At 45.3% G+C, this 16121-nt stretch overlaps 1 protein-coding gene across 11 annotated transcripts in view; it reads left to right on the plus strand.

Moving 5' to 3' along the window:
- ARNT2 (aryl hydrocarbon receptor nuclear translocator 2) overlaps nt 1-7784 on the plus strand; it is a 142501-nt gene extending 134717 nt beyond the window's left edge. For all 11 annotated transcript variants that reach the window (XM_030577697.1, XM_030577687.1, XM_030577688.1 and 8 more), the window contains 2 exons: nt 215-351; nt 2843-7784. In XM_030577697.1, coding sequence (XP_030433557.1) covers nt 215-351; nt 2843-2966 — 261 coding nt within the window. In that variant the 3' untranslated portion in view covers nt 2967-7784. The remainder of the gene's footprint in view (nt 1-214; nt 352-2842) is intronic.
- Nucleotides 7785-16121: the final 8337 nt, after the last annotated feature.

Below are 16121 nucleotides of genomic sequence, written 5' to 3' on the forward strand. Positions count from 1 at the left end.
TGTGTCAGTGCAGCCACGGTAATTCACCTTGCTGTCTTGGGTCATTATCATGCTCCCTTGAGATCAGCATTAAAACTCCCCTTGACTTCACTCCCACCGGAACTGGTCCTTGCTGGGTATTTGTGCTATAAAGTTTACTTCTGAACATCAACATTCTCAAAAAACCTTCATGTGCCTTTTAAAGGAACTGTCTGTTTAAATCTGAATCTTTCAGCTGAGAGTGGCCAAAGCAGTGGACAATTCCAAGGGAGACCTTCAGAGGTCTGGTCCCAATGGCAAAGCCAGCATCATAATCAACAAAGCAGTGACCAGCATTCTCACCAGCAGCCCAGTCAGACTGAAGTCTTCCAAGTGAGTAGAGTCAAAGGTTCATTATGTCTACAGTTGTCACAAGAAAGTGAAAGTCTTCTTACCCGAATAATAACCTTAGCCAAACTGAGCCAATGTGGAAACAGTGTGCATAACAAGCACCAACTTTCAGTTTGAGATGTGCTACCGTGGGGTTTAGAGTGATGTTCGCTGGGATTAGGATCGTCTTTGCTAGAACTCAAAGTACTTTTTCTGCTAGAGCACAGAAATTTTTGGGCTTTGAAATGTTTTCTCCTTCCTGCTTCCTCAGCACAAGGGCTGTGCATTTTAGGGAGAAACTAGTAGTTAGACAGTCCTGGCTAGAAGTCCCTCCTCATACCCTGGTCCAGATCTATAAATCTAGCCAGTTAAACTTCGGTCTAATTCCGCCTGAGAATTCAGAGAGGAGAGTAGGCTCTTTCTTCAGAGAAGACACTGACTAAAGATTTTTTTCAAATGCTCCAACTATTGAGAAACCATGTGAGTGGCAAATAACCATCTTCAGTTACGTTACTTATTTTGCAGTATTAATTACTGTTATAACTATTCATGGTAGATGAGCATGCCTCTTACAAGCAAATAAGCTGATATGGTCCTTTATCCCTTTATAATCTGTTTATCATTTAAATTCAATCAAGAACCCAACCAACAAAAGAGGAGGGTGGATAGTTGCATGCAGGGGAAAAGGAAAAGACACGTGTGAACAAAAAGGGCCAGATTCATTGCAAGGCCTTCACCAGTGTCATCTCTGGCCCAGGGCCTCAACTGCAGAAATTCCCCAAAGGGGATGGAGATTTCAGCAGCACAAGGCAGCTTCAACTTCCCCTTCTCTGGGTGGCAGTGGGGGATGAAAGAGCCCCAGAGGTGGCAAGGGCAGCATTAGAAATGTGCAGCATTGACCAGGAAGACAGGGCTGGCCAAGGCAGCTGGGAAATGTGCTTCAGTCCATCCCATCATCTATCTCCACTCTAAGGGATCCAGCAAGTCCAGAGTTAGATTTAAAGTTTGCCCTCTCCTGAGGTAAATCCTCATTATGGTGCTCTTAGATGAGGGTAGTTCATCTTCTTGAGGGTAGATGCTTTGAGCCAATTTGTTATCACGTTTCTTGTTTGCTATTTAGATTTTGTATTATGATGGTCCCTCTCTTGCTGCAAAGTCAAGTTCTGCCAGAGCTTGTTGTTGTTAGAACTGAAAGGACAGCATGATCGTTTTCCCAACAAGGGATACCTCTTTCCCAGGCTTTGTCCCTGAATGGGAAAAGGAGGTTCAGTACTTCCTATGCCTCCTGAGGAACCACATGTGACTCAGGAGACTTGGGAGCAGTTACCATGAACTCCTCTTATACCAGAGAAATGCTATCAACTTCCACTCCCTTTTCTGAAATACAAGGAGGCTCATTGACCTGGAGGAAAGACCTCCATCATTCTTCAGCGGAGGTGCAATCAGAATAAACGTAGCCCCTGCTTACAGAATGCTGTTCAGGAGGAAGTGGATCCTCCACAAATGTGTGCTGGTACCAGCTACATAACAACAGAACTCTGATGGCGAGACTCCCTCCAATGTGCCCAGCATAGCACATCAGAAAAGGTGCATGATCCAAATAAAAAGGGGCTCAGTCATATTAAGAGACACACACACAAATCACATGATGCTTAATGGCCACTGCTTGCTCATCAGTTCCTTGGCTGTCTAGGTTGTCTGAAGGGCAGAAAGATGATGAGCCTGTGGAGGGCTGAACACCTCCTTAGCAGTGTTGAGCTTCTGCAACTTCCATTGACTTCAGTGAGGGATGAGGGTGCTCTGCCCTTCTCAGAAGGGTCTCAGAACACTAGTGAGTCTTTCTGTTCCACAGCAGCATTCCCATCCTCTGCATAAAGGCCTTTAGCTGATTTTCCTTCACACCTCACTGAAGAATAACTGAGACATGTAGACAGAACCCACAAACACATGTTAAAACCGTTCATGTCTTGGTTTCATCAAGGGATGCACGCTACCTATGCTGAGGAAGTGTCATCAGGAAAGGCGAAGCAGCACATGCCTTTGTGTGTACTCTCTGTTTTGGTCTGAAATGTTTAACTTGTTGCTGTCAACAGCCACCAGAAAGCAACTGCTACTCCAAATGGCATCCTCGCAGGAGGTGCTATGATTGTCTCTCAGCAGTTGCTGATCCAGTATCTTAGCATATTATCACCTCTGTGACAAATGGTGTATGTTTAGCTCAGTAAAGAATGTGTAGTATGGGGGACAGTCAAACCTGTGCAGAGGCCAACACAAAGCCTACACACTGCTTAAGTCCTGGTTCAGCCTTTGAAAGAGAATAAAGTGAGACTTAAACAGTGCAGAGGGCTCAGGCTTGCCATCCGCATGGGGTGAATTTCACTTTATTTTTCCAGTCTTTGGTCTTTTCTGGTCTTAAGCTAAAAAGATGAACAAAAAAATGTTTGTCTCTCGATAGCATATGAAGTGACACTTCACTTTGATTTTCCTTATACAGGACATGCTGCCTATGCCGGGCGATCCGACACAGGGCACTGGCAATTACAACATTGAAGATTTTGCTGATTTGGGCATGTTTCCACCGTTTTCTGAGTAATTTACAACGCAGACAAACCCTGTGAAATGAAGTTCAACAAACCCATTTTGGTGTGGTTTTGGCTCTGCTTTTTCTGTATTGCATTACCGTAGAATCTACTGACAAGACGTTTTGTTTCTCATATTTTGGATAGTGATATAGGAGTTTGCTCTCTCTCCCTTCCGGTGTGTGAGTGCTGATGAAGAAGTTACACCACTTGGTGGTGGTCATTGATAGATCCATTTTGTATTTTCTTGTCATCTACCTCAGAGATGAAAAACTTTGTGAAAAATCTCTGAGTCCTAAATATTTGTATGTGAACAATTCCTAATGCTCCCTTTGAATGGTAAATTTAAAATAGGTAATGAAGTAACAAAGACTAACAGAGAAAAGGTAAGGTAACGTCCAGTTACAGGGTCTATTGTTCAGTTTCAATGCCTTGCTTTGATCTTAAATTTCTGAAAACAGACTCAGTATTCTGATTTCTCTGATTCTTGAGATTTTTAGGTCAGTTTGAATGTGAGATTATACAGCATAATGTAGTCCTCTCTCTGACCAGAAGATTCAGCACCTTTTTTCCCCTCTCTTAACCCAGTTAAACTTGAATATGTGTACATTTTAGTACTGTATGTATATCTTGTGCTGTATGATGTGATTTCCTATATTGGTAGGGGTTGTTTGTTTCTTTTTGGTGGTGGTGGTGTTTTTTTACATATAAAATGGGTCAATTCCAGAGTATACCGAAAGGAATGACAATGTATTGCAGAACTTAGATATTGTAGGATTCTGCATCGCTTCACTTAGAAATAACACTAATTGGTTAATTCTGGTCATTCTGATTTATGCCATATATTTACTTACGTAAGCTGTTCTTTTTTTCACTGATTTTATTAAGTGAGACCTATATTTTTATAATTTTCTCACTACCTGGTTTTATTTTATTTTTTGCCTTCTATTATTGTATCCTCCCAAAAGATCCTTTTATAAAATTACTGTACAAAACATATCAAGAATACTGTTTTAGCACCAGCAGCATTTCCTGTCTGTGAACCCCTTTATCTCTTGTGCAACATTAGATTTTAACAGTTAAGAAGTGCTCTGTTACAACAGAGTCATCTAGTCTCATTTCCTGAGAGCAGTGAGCTAGTTTGTTTCATGTGCCAAACAATATTGTTAAAACTAGTTTGTAATAGGAACCAACCAGTCAAGCCACTGTCTGCCAAAAACACTGTGGCGTTAACTTGAATTTTCACTTGCATGCTAAACTGCTGAGCATCCACCTACTTCTGTTAAACCCACTGTATAAGGGTTTCAGTTCACTGGGCATTTTGGAGACTCAGGTCATCCAGAAGGGTGCATGCTCTGAGTCTTTCTGCCTGGAATATCCATCAGAAACTTCTAGAATTTCTGTTCCTTTATTTATTTTATCACGTCAGCTGAGTTACAGAGATCTGATCTAAAATGAAGAGTTAGGGCCAAATAGTCCCTGCTTGGGGGGAAAAATCACCCCTGGGCAAGAAACTCATAATTCCCACTTGCTGAGCTTCTTTGAAATTCTTTGTAGGTTGCAGCCCAGCCCTCTTGAAAAGTGGGGAGAGGGTCCAGCTGCCTAAACCTGTGGATGCCCTGGGATCCACGCAAATCTCTGGACACCTAAAAGAAGCCATGGCCACCCACCAAGAGGCCTGGTGACTCCACACATTGCCAGCCCACATGCTGCCATTGCCTGGCTACTTGAAGCTACCTCTGAATTCAGAGGTGTCTTCCAGCAGGGAGGACTATTGGCATACACTGTGTCAGCATTGTCTTACATGCGTAATCAGAGGGGGTTCTTTGGGTGGATGATGCCATGGAGAGCAGCCATCTCCCTAACTCATGGCCTGCTCTGGCCACATGGGTCTCATCCAGAGAGACTTCCACAGGCTGTCAGACGAAAGCTAGCGGGCCACAGAGACACTGCTCCTAACCCTAATCCTGTGACTGGGGCTTTTCTCACCCAACTCCGCTTTCTGGCACGTCACATAGTGGGGTAAGTGATCTTCAGTGTTCAGTGAGAGTCGTGCCTGATGTTTGTCTCTTCGCTTCATTCTCCAGGACCAGTCTCCAGCCCTGTGTGCCACTGGAGGGATGCTTTGTGTATGTGTGTTTTTTGCTTGTGTTTTTTAATGAAAACTGAATCTAGTTCAAAGCTAGATAAAGAACTGCAGAGGCCCAAATCTCTGGACTGTACTTGTCTCAGCAGAATCATCCTGTTTTAAAAATGGGAACCTCTTCTCCTTCCCCAGGGGATGAGGGGAATACTCAGCTAGCTGAGGAAACAATGCACTTAAACTATATTTATTTTAATACCTGGATATTGATTCTCTTGAAGCTGCCCCTGCTGCCCTTCACTCCCATCTCTCACACACTGCATGGACAAAGAACTGATCAGTGAGTTAGACCAGAAAAGCTCTGCTCCCTGTAGTGAGCATATCCGTTGAATTCGCTGACCCCCCGCCATAAAAGATGCCTGTATTCTACACATGGCTGTGTGGGTGAGGTGAGACATCTGTGCAATAGGGAATGATAGTAAAAGGAGAAGTAGATGATCCTGATTCTTTGACAGATCTAACAATGGGGGAAGAAGGGAGTGGCCCAGCAATTTGTAGCTCTTTATACAATGCACTGGACATGATACATTCAGTATTTTTAAAAAATTTTAAATGAGGATTTCTGTCAAGTGAAAAATGGATTGGAAATTGGTGTTTCTATGTTGCAGTCTACCTGACTGGTTGTTCTGCGTGTATGTATACTTTACTTGTTCCTGAATTCAGTCTAAAATAATGTGTTTATGAAAACTGGCTTTTCCAGCCCAGAAAAGTTTCTCTACATATCACTGTCTTTTTATACTATCAATGTGTAGAAGTAGGCTTGTCAGTCAGTATTCGGTAGTACAGTTCAAAGTTCTTTGTTAAAAGATATTCAGGCATGTCTATTTTTTAAAAATACAGTATTACTAGTTTGAAGCCAGTGTGCCCAAGGCATCAGTGCTAGGTCTGTTTCTTGTCTTCTTTCTCCCCATTCTTGTGGCCACAAAAGGGAATTACTGTAGTAATACCTGTAACCCCCCCATAACCCAAGCCTGAGCCAAGATGTACAGTACCTTCCCTCTCAACTTGTGTATATTTTATTTTAAACATTACTTTAATAAAATTCCTAAAGGCCAGTCTAGAAGAGTGCAAAGTTTTCACCCACTTCACTTTGGGCCACAGTGTGCCCCTGTTCAGCCCAGGATAGCAGAATACAACGCTTTCTCCCTGTTTCTCCATTCTCCCAAGCTCCCCTCCAGCTGATCCTACCCATGGTATCTTGACATTGCTTTCCCTAATTTGCAAGGGAAGATGTGGGTGATCTTTTCTGAGGATGCTGTTAGTTTCATGCCAGCAAGAAGGGAGCTCTTAAGGAGCATTATGGTTGGCAACCTTATTCCTGAGACAAGTGAATAGGCAAGTCCAACATTCACTAGTGCTTCTAGGGCACACATCTACAGTATGTGCCACCTCCATGCCACTGGCTGGCTCTTTTGAAATACTGTATCTTTCTCATTCTAATTTTTGTGGCAGCAAAGACTGTTTTAGCATCAATTAAGCTATATTCTTTGTTGTGTGTCTTGATGGTAATAAAACAACTTACATGTATAATGACTGAAGTTGCTAAGTGCATTTTAAAACTGTCCTTATTTATTTGTGCAGTTAGCATAACACCTGTGGTAGGTCAGCTGCCAGCTTGCAGATTTTACATGCAGATTTTGTTATACCTGCAGACTTGTGTTTTCTGATCAAATTTTATTGCAGACACAGTGTTTCTGAAATCAGTATGAAATACAGAATACAGAACTCAAGCTTTTTAAATCAAGTGTGCAAGAAGCTACAAATGATGATGTAATAAGCTGAGTAAGTTACTTCAGTGAGTAAGCTTATAGACTGGGCATTTACTTACTCGTTCATATAATCAAGCCTGTTTCCTGACATTAAGTATTTTACAGGAATGATTGTATTGCATAACTTGTTAAAGGCACTACTGACAGTGCCTACAATTATACTTTAACCAGATGTGTCCATAACTAGCTTTGTTGCCTTCTTTTTCGTGAAGCCCAGTCTGAAACTGTAAATACTTTTTGCAGTACTGCCTTTTTTAACTCCTAATTACTTTTGGCACAGTGTTATATAGTGTTGGATTTACCCAATTGCTATAACATATATTTTTATACATAGGCAACATACTCTTTTTCGAGAGTAATACAGCCACTTAATCATTAATGCCTTATCGGTGTCAGACTGCTGTTGCTCTTTGGTTGGTTGGTTTGCAAGGTATCCAGTGGATAAATTTTTAAGTCAGATATTTTCATATTCATAGCAGTGCTCAAATTGGGATATAGGTGATTGTGTGGTAGCCCCAGTTTTCACTGTCGCCAGTTGTGGAGAGGCGGGGGAATGTATTCCAAAATAGCGGAAAGGAGGGGGGGAAAGGGAGGACGTACCATGATGTTTGTGGGGGCACTCTCCTCCTGCTCCAAACTTGAGCACGTTTTCATGAGTTGACAGCTTCGTGGATATGGACCAATTTGCTTAGAGTCATGATCTTTTTTTAAAGATAATAAATGCCAAAAAAAAAAAAAAAAGGCTTCTGTTGTCAATTTAGGCGCTTGGTTACTTATCTGTTTAAACTCTTTATGTTGCTGTGAATTTGTGCTGTGGATAAAGTGTATTTTGTACTTCTGAATGTTCTATATTTATGACTAACAGTTACGGAATCAGTTGTGTGTATGTATATCTAATAACTGACTTTTTAAATTTCATTACAATAAAAATGTCATGAGCTGTTATTAATTTGTCATCATATAAGTAATTGGGATACACTGCTGGCACAAACAGAAGGTTATGATACATCCGGAGTTTTGATATTCATGCCTACAAACCAGATCTTGGTTTTGTAATGCTCAGTATAGAAACACATTTCCACATTTCATAATCCTAGATCGAGAAGACAGCACGAAGGAGCTGAGCAGTGAGTTAATGCAGTCATGAACCTTTCGAAAATCATTTGATGCTCATTTTTGTCTAAGAGGATGAGATGGCTCAAGAGATTGGTAATGGAGGTTACAGAAACATATCTATCTCTGAGTCACTAGTACAATAGCAGTCCAGGTCAGCATTATAATGAGCAAAAGTTGTGACCATCAGATGACTGTTCCGCGGGCTTCGTGAAATGAGATTGGTGATCTCAGTACAATTCCCAGTGGGCCAGTGTCCAAACATCTCAACCACAACTGTCATTGCCTGGACCTTTGGTTCACCAGCGAAAACAAGAAGTATACAGACTGAATTACCCTCTCACCACTCGGATGGTCATCCCATGCTAGTGCTGGGGTGTGTTGGTGGTTAGCAAAGAGAAGGGGAAGCTTGCATTGCCACAGCCTGCATTATACTTGTTCTGGGCAAGAAGTGTCAATAGGGGACCATTCATGAGCGTGAAATTCACACATCAAAAAATGTTTGCTCAGTGCATTACATCATCTACTGTCATTTCTTAATGGGTTTACATAATTCTTAACAAATAGAAGTGCTTAGAAAGGAAACTTGCAAAAGGTATTTGCAGCTATATCCCTGATAGTGGAAGTTCTTTGCTTGCATTCTTGGCTCCCTCGGTCAGCAGGGCTTTTATTTATGCAAGTTCAGAATGTTTGCTCAGGAAGTGTTAGTAATGGATTTAGGGTGGAATTTTTGAAAGCATCTAAGAGAATTAGGCACCAACCGGAGTTGGAACCCAAAGCCCCTTAAGTGCTTTTGAACATTCCACTGTTAATCATTTTCAAGCATAGGCATGATGAACGGAGTACTTGGAATGAATGGGTAAGCAAGTGGAGTCTGGTGTGGTTCGATTTTCCAATAGTACTGCAGTAGCATTGATTTGGTTTTAAATAATATTCATTTGAAGGGGTAATATAATCCACATCCTTGTTGGTTTAGTCAGAATACACCTCTACCCCGATATAACGCCACTCAATATAACACGAATTCGGATATAACGCGGTAAAGCAGCGCTCCAGGGCAGTGGGACCACGCGCTCTGGTGGATCAAAGCAAGTTCAATATAATGTGGTTTCACCTATAATGCGGTAAGATTTTTTTGGCTCCCGAGGACAGTGTTATATCGGGGTAGAGGTGTTCTACCAAAACTTCCAAACCTGACTCCCAAACTCATATTTAGACACCTAAATACAAGTGGCCTGATTTTCACAAGTTCCACTAATATTGGTGTCATATTTTAGGAAATATTCGTCTGTCGGGTTCCTCATTCTCTTCTCCGAATTGGGTGTAAATGAGACAAATAAAGGGTGAATTCCTTCATCCTGTATGCACCAGTAGTCTGAGCACCTTCCTGGTAGGAATTATGTGGCAGCATCTTTCTACAAGCCTCTGATTCTGTCCTAGGTCAAATAAAATTGAATAATTTGAACTGTGTTAATGGATTTTGGATCAAACCCAGGGGTTGATAGGGCATCCTTTCATTCATTCTGTGGAAAAATTACAATCTAATTGTGGACTAATACTAAACACTGGTAAAATACAAAATGTGCCAGTTTTTTTAATTGTCAACCAAAGGCCCCCACTCAAAAAAATGCACAAATGCAGGAGTGCAATAACCATTATTGCTGCAGCAAAATGTAGAGGTCTAAGTATCTGACTGTGTGCACATTGCAGCCACGGTTTGCATGCACAAATAAAAAACTAAAGCTGCTTTTTAGAACTGTGTCCCAACATACATATCCTGTATAGGAAACCCCCTTGTCCCAAGTGAGCTTTTGCGGGTAGAAGGTGCTTCTATCCTAGTGCTTATCACAGTTTCCCATTTTCAGCTAAGAATGTAGCTTTTAAATAACTGCGACACCCTCAAAAACCACATGGGTTTAGATAACAGGCGAAAAGTTTGGAGAAGTTGAATTAGTTTGGTGCACCCAACCATCCCCCCCAAAATTGTGAGCAGTTCACAACATTTTTAACCTCATCAGGGTTGCTCATCCCTACTTGCTACTGCCCTCTTCTCCTTGCTCATGGTCCAAAGCAGTTAGTTCCGTGTGTGGCCTAATGGGCAGGTAGCTTTTGGGTTTCACAATAAAATCCTAGTATAGTATTTTCCACTTAAACCTGGAATTACTGGCTTGACAGTGAGGTGCATTATCTGTAAGGAACAAACCTTCCTAAGGCCTCTGCTACTGCTGTGTTTGTGTGGCCAAGCAAATAGCTGAGACCACTGGCTTGCAAAATAAACTTACAGAACAAAGTCTCCCACCGACATAGGCACAACCCACATTGCCCTCAGAGCATGTCAGAGGGCAGAAATTGGCTCATCATATTTTCAAACATACTTAGAGAAGGAATTAGTGGAATTTATGCCAAAGTCAGACCTCCTCTCCTCTTTCAAAACTCTCTCATTTCACATACCTTTCAACTTACCCAGGCCGAAATGTGGGACAGTGTGTGGCAAAGACCCAAACTGAAGGATACAAAAAATTTACAAGGGCAACAGACCTTAAATGTTGTGGGATTCCTTCCTTAGTGTCAAATGGTTGCTCGCTCTGTCTCATCTCAGGCTACATCTGCACTACCAGCCAGGGCTTTACCCCCTTGGCTAGTAGTGTATACATAGCCTTAGTGTCGTGGTTCTTTATTTCTGGTGTAAACAATTCTCAAACCATAGAAGCCAGTGGACACCAAGTTTGTGTGGAACTTGTGGACCATATTAAGTGATGTTCATTGAAATGAGGGACGCTTCAGAGGTATCTCACGCCATCCCTCCACTGCCTGCCTTCCTCCCCAGCTCCATGGAGAGAGATTCAGTGTGTGAAGATGTAGAAGCCCTTAGGGCCATTTTGTGATTGGTCTTTGTGTGTGAGAGCAGGATAATAAGGAGCTTCCCACACTTTGCACACCTGGCTTGAGAGCTAGTCACAATTGCAGCTTCTGCACTCATGGACATAAGATCGGCCGTACTGGGTCAGACCAAAGGTCCATCTAGCCCGGTATCCTGTCTGCCAACAATGTCCAATGCGAGGTGCCCCAAGGGAATGAACAGAACAGGTAGTCATCAAGTGATCAATTCCTTGTTGCTCCTTCCCAGCTTCTAGCAAACACAGGTTAGGGACACCATCCCTGCCCATCCTGGTTATTAGCCATTGATGGACCTATCATTCATGAATGTACAGTATCTAGTTCTTTTTTGAACCCTGTTCTAGTCTTGGCCTTCACAACGTCCTCTGGCCAGGAGTCCACAGGTTCACAAGGACCTGACCCTCTCCATATGTGCTGTGGAGCATACATTACTGCAAAGGGGGTGGCTAGAAGAAGAGGCCTCCTGCACCAGCTTGCAGAGCAGGCCAGCCACAATCCCTCCCTGAACTCTCCTAGGGGCAGTGTGGTTCTACACTGCCTCCAGTGCAGGGGCCTTGAAGACACAACCTAGCCCTTACTTAACCAAAAAAAAGTGGTTTTGGACTTTTGCCTTACAAGGTCCAACTAACGATAGCTTCTCTCTCACTGATGCCCAAGCACAGGTGCCATAATGGTTGGCCTTTCCAATCAGCTGGGACTTATCCCAGGTGGCTTCCTCTAATAAATAGCACTTGATCATCAAACTCAGCCCCTGAATATTCACACATAGCCTGAAAAAAGTTTCCCCTTTTGCTGAAGGATTTAAAGCCCAAAATGTTCAAGTGAAACTCTTATTCCAGACAACCTCAACCCTAGAGGATTAAGAGCCAGCAAAGAAAGTTTCTTATAAAAGGATTTATTTTGTTTCACTCTAGTTTATTACATTTTTCAACTTCTAAAAAATGGCCTTAAGAGTGCCTTCAAAATGATGAAATTCCTGCAAAAAACTTTATTCACTGAGAATCTAAAAAGACAGATCAAAATGGTGCAATGCCATTAAATTAGAATTCTTTTGATTACATGAAAGCACTTAAATTAAAGCAGTACCGAGATAGAATTTGTTCAGCTTCTTAACATATTCTTCATGGCCTTTGTGGTCTGAGGTCAGTGACCTAATTTGGGAGTTAATGAGTATTGTTGCTTCAAATTATTTTCATTCTAAATATTCATCAGATTATGTTAGTTGACCTAAATTTGCAGATCCTGCTGAGGGACTGGAGTTCTGTGCTGACCTACCAAATCTGACCTGGATATATCTTTTGGCTAATGAAATACAGTAGTAAACTTACAGAAGCAAGTATAATTTATAAGAATAAACCTAGAAGAAAAACCTAATTCAGTGCAGAGGAGATACTATCAGTTATAGAGTGTCATAGCTGTGCAAAAGAGCTCTGTGTAAGTTCAAAGCATGTCTCTTTCACCAGTTAGTCTAATAAAAGATATCTCGCCCACTTGTCTCACTCTATCTATATAGGCATGACACTTTTACAGCAGACTCGCAGCATTCTGCATAGCCACTAAACTCGGGCAAGGAATTTCTTTTGACGGGCATGTAAAATTTCATTCATTTTTTCTTCATCGTTGTGATGGTAAAGGGCAGCTGAGCAAATCTTGTGGCTATGTTGGTAAACTGTCATGATGATTTTGCAAGGCTGCTTTAAAGCCATACATATGACTGATTTCTGCTGCATTGTCGTCATCACTGAGATTACACTGATCCACATTAATGTTGAATGTCAGATATTTAAATGGTTAAACCAAGACTCAGCCATCATAAGGCAGATCATTTTTAGTAGAGGTGGAAGTAACAGATACCAGATTCTTATTTTGTCTTTCTCCGGCATAGAATCTTTTCTCTACTTGCTCATCTTCCCAGACTGTATGTTACAGAGCCATTCAAGAAGCTGGAGCTAGCTAGCTACAAATCCATTTTAAACTCCTGTTCTTCTTCGAGTGATTGCTCATATCCATTCCAGTTAGGTGTGTGCGCCGCGCGTGCACATTCGTCGGAAAACTTTTACCCTAGCAACTCAGTGGGCCGGCAGGTCGCCCCCTAGAGTGGCGCCATGATGGCGCTTGATATATACCCCTGCCGGCCCACCCACTCCTCAGTTCCTTCTTACCACCCGTGTCGGTCGTTGGAACAGTGGAGCGCGGCTTAGCTGACCTCCACTTCCCTAGCTACTCGTAGTTCTCGTATATAGTTATGCAGCTATAATCCTTTTATATATATATTTGTATAGTTATACGTTTTTTCTTTGCTAACATAGTTAGTTTAGTTAGCGGGGTTTAGGAAGTAGCCCCTTCCATGAACCCGGTGCCGGAGCCCATGCACGGCTCACCGGGTTTTAAAATGGGCTCGGCCTGCCAGAAGCCGATGCCGAAGGGAGATCCACACGACTCCTATTTGAAGTGCCTCAGGGAATCACACTTGACAGCTAAGTGCCCCATTTGCAAGGCTTTTAAGCCGAGAACAAAAGGGAGCGGGACTTTCACTTACCCCTCCACCTTGGGCGCCGAGCGATGATCAAGCGGCTGGCAGAAGCGCCTCCTTGGCACCGGACCCCGCCGGTACTACCAAGGCCTTTCGGCACCGGCCGTCGCCGGCACCGATGTCGACTCAGCACCGCTCCCTTCTTCCGAGGTCGAGAAAGCCTACGATTCCTGCTGGTGCCTGACGGCTCCCCGGCACGCGCCGTGGTTGAGCCCCCTGCTCCTGCTGCTTCCGTGCCACCTGCATCGCAGCCAGAGAGCTCGTCTAAGTCGGATTGCCCGGCACCGACACCTGCAGAGTACCGATGACATCGGCACCGTCGATTCCAGTCCCCCAGGGCCACTGAATCCGGTGCCTGGCAGCTCCCCGGCACGCGCCGTGGTAAAGCTTACTGCTCCTGCTGCTTCCGTGCCAACTGCACCGCAGCCAGAGAGCTCGTCTAAGTCGGATCGCCCGGCACCGACGACGTCGGCACCGTCGATCCCGGTCCCACGAGGGCCGTAGAATCTGGTGCCTGACAGCTCCCCGGCACGCGCCGTGGTTGAGCTACTGCTCCTGCTGCTTCCGTGCCAGCGGCACCGCAGCCAGAGAGCTCGTCTAAGTCAGATCGCCCGGCACCGACACCTGCTACGGCACCGACGACGTCGGCACCGTCGATCCCGGTCCCACAAGGGCCGTAGAATCCGGTGCCTGACGGCTCCCCGGCACGCGCCGTGGTTGAGCTACTGCTCCTGCTGCTTCCGTGCCAATGGCACCGCAGCCAGAGGGCTAGTCTAAGTCGGATTGCCCAGCACCGACGCCTCTGAGGCCCCGACAACGTCGGCACCGTCGATTCCAGTCCCACAAGGGCTATCGAATCCGGTGCCTGACGGCTCCCCGGCACGCGCCATGGTTGAGCTTATTGCTCCTGCTGCTTCCGTGCCGACGGCACCGCAGCCAGACAGCTCATCTAACTCGGATCGCCCGACACCTACCGAAGCTCTGACGACCTCGGTACCGTCTATCCCAGTCCCACGAGGGCCATCGAATCCGGTGCCTGACAGCTCCCCACTATGCACTGTGGTTGAGCCTGCTGTTCCCTCTACGCCGGAGACGTTACCAACGGCGAGGGATCTCATTGCCATGACAGAGTCGATGCTGCCTGACCCCGGCACCGCCGGTGTGGGTAATACAGTCTCTTCATGTGACCGTCCTCTGTCAGCACAGCAGAGCGGCACCGTTCATGATCACGGTCCCGCAGACACTCCAGGTCCTGTCGGCACACCCGACACCACTTGCAGTCCTGGTGCTGTTTTCCTCATCGGTACTGGTCGCACTCACTGCACCGGTCGGTATCCCGTTCGCCGACCAGCTATCGGCACTGTTCCGACTCCCGGCACCGCGGCAGGTACCTTGACTCCTGTAGCCTCTCCCCGAGCCTCGAGATCTCGGTCAACCTCCCGGCACCGTTCTGGTTGCGGGTCTGGATCTCGTTCCAGGTACCGGTACGCCTCCCGGTGCCGGTCCCCGGTGCCGAGTTGGGCAAGGTCCGATAGAGTCAGAGACTCTGCCTGTACCTTCTTTTAGTACCTCCATGGCCGTCCGGACACGCATCCATGTCATCCCACATGCGCAGATTTTATGCTCAGGACCACGATTCTGATATGATGGCCAGCAGGCGCCAGCCCCGAAACCGAAAGAGGCTTGGCGAATGAACCTGCTTGGCCGACAGGTGTACTCTGCAGAGGCCCTGCAGCTCTGGGTGGCAAAGCAACAAGCCTTGCTTAGCTGCGATAATTATAGCACCTGGGTGAAGGTAGTTTAGTTATGGAGTTTCTCCCTCAAAACTCCCACCAGGAGTTCGCTGCCGTCTTGGAGGACGGGGGAAAGAAGGTACCCAGAGCGTCCCTCCAGGCCTCGTTGGACGCAGCAGACTCTGCAGCCAGGACTCTGGCCTTTAGTGTCGCCATGAGGTGGGTTTTACTCCCGTTATGCCCTAGTCCCCCACTCAAACGCAGGTCTCAGACCTTCCTGGTCCTGCACGGACTCAACCGGTTTAGGATAAGGTTGAAGTTCCGCACGGTATCCCTGGGAACCATTATTCCATCCTTGCCTCCTGGGGGCTACTATGCCGCCCTGGATATGAAGGACGCGTACTTTCGCAACGCCATCTTCCCTCTGCACAGGAGATACCTCCGCTTTCTAGCCAACTGTCAATACTTCTGGTTTACGGCCATAGTCGCTGCCTACCTTCGCTGATGTCGGATATGCGTTTTTCCGTATCTGGACGATTCGCTTATCCGAGGAGACTCTGAGACACAAACCACTCAGCGCGTGGGCATCGTCACGGTCTTATTCACAGGTCAAGGCCTGATGATTCCTATAGAGCAATCCACTCTGGTTCCCACGCAGAGGTTGGACTTCCTAGGGGCTATCCTGCTTGTCTCAGTCTCTGGGTCCATGGTTGCCCGCAAGTTTGTAACCAAACACGCCAAGCTCCGCCTCCGTCCTCTCCAAGTCCGGCTCACCTCGGCGTACCACCCGGACAGGGAGCCAATGGTCATGGTAGTCACCGTTCCCTCGAGCACCTTAGGCTCCCTAGAGTGGTGGCTAACTCCCTCCCTGGTGTGGGCAGGGATGCGGTTTCATCCGCCCCAGCCCTCACTGCCCCTGACGACGGACGCGTCATCTCTCTGCTCGAGTGCTCATGGTCACCTCCGAGCTTAAGGCCTTTGGTCTTCTAGGAAGCTGGCATTCCA

This window comes from Gopherus evgoodei, chromosome 10 (genome assembly GCF_007399415.2).
Source record: "Gopherus evgoodei ecotype Sinaloan lineage chromosome 10, rGopEvg1_v1.p, whole genome shotgun sequence".
Taxonomy (NCBI): domain Eukaryota; kingdom Metazoa; phylum Chordata; order Testudines; family Testudinidae; genus Gopherus; species Gopherus evgoodei.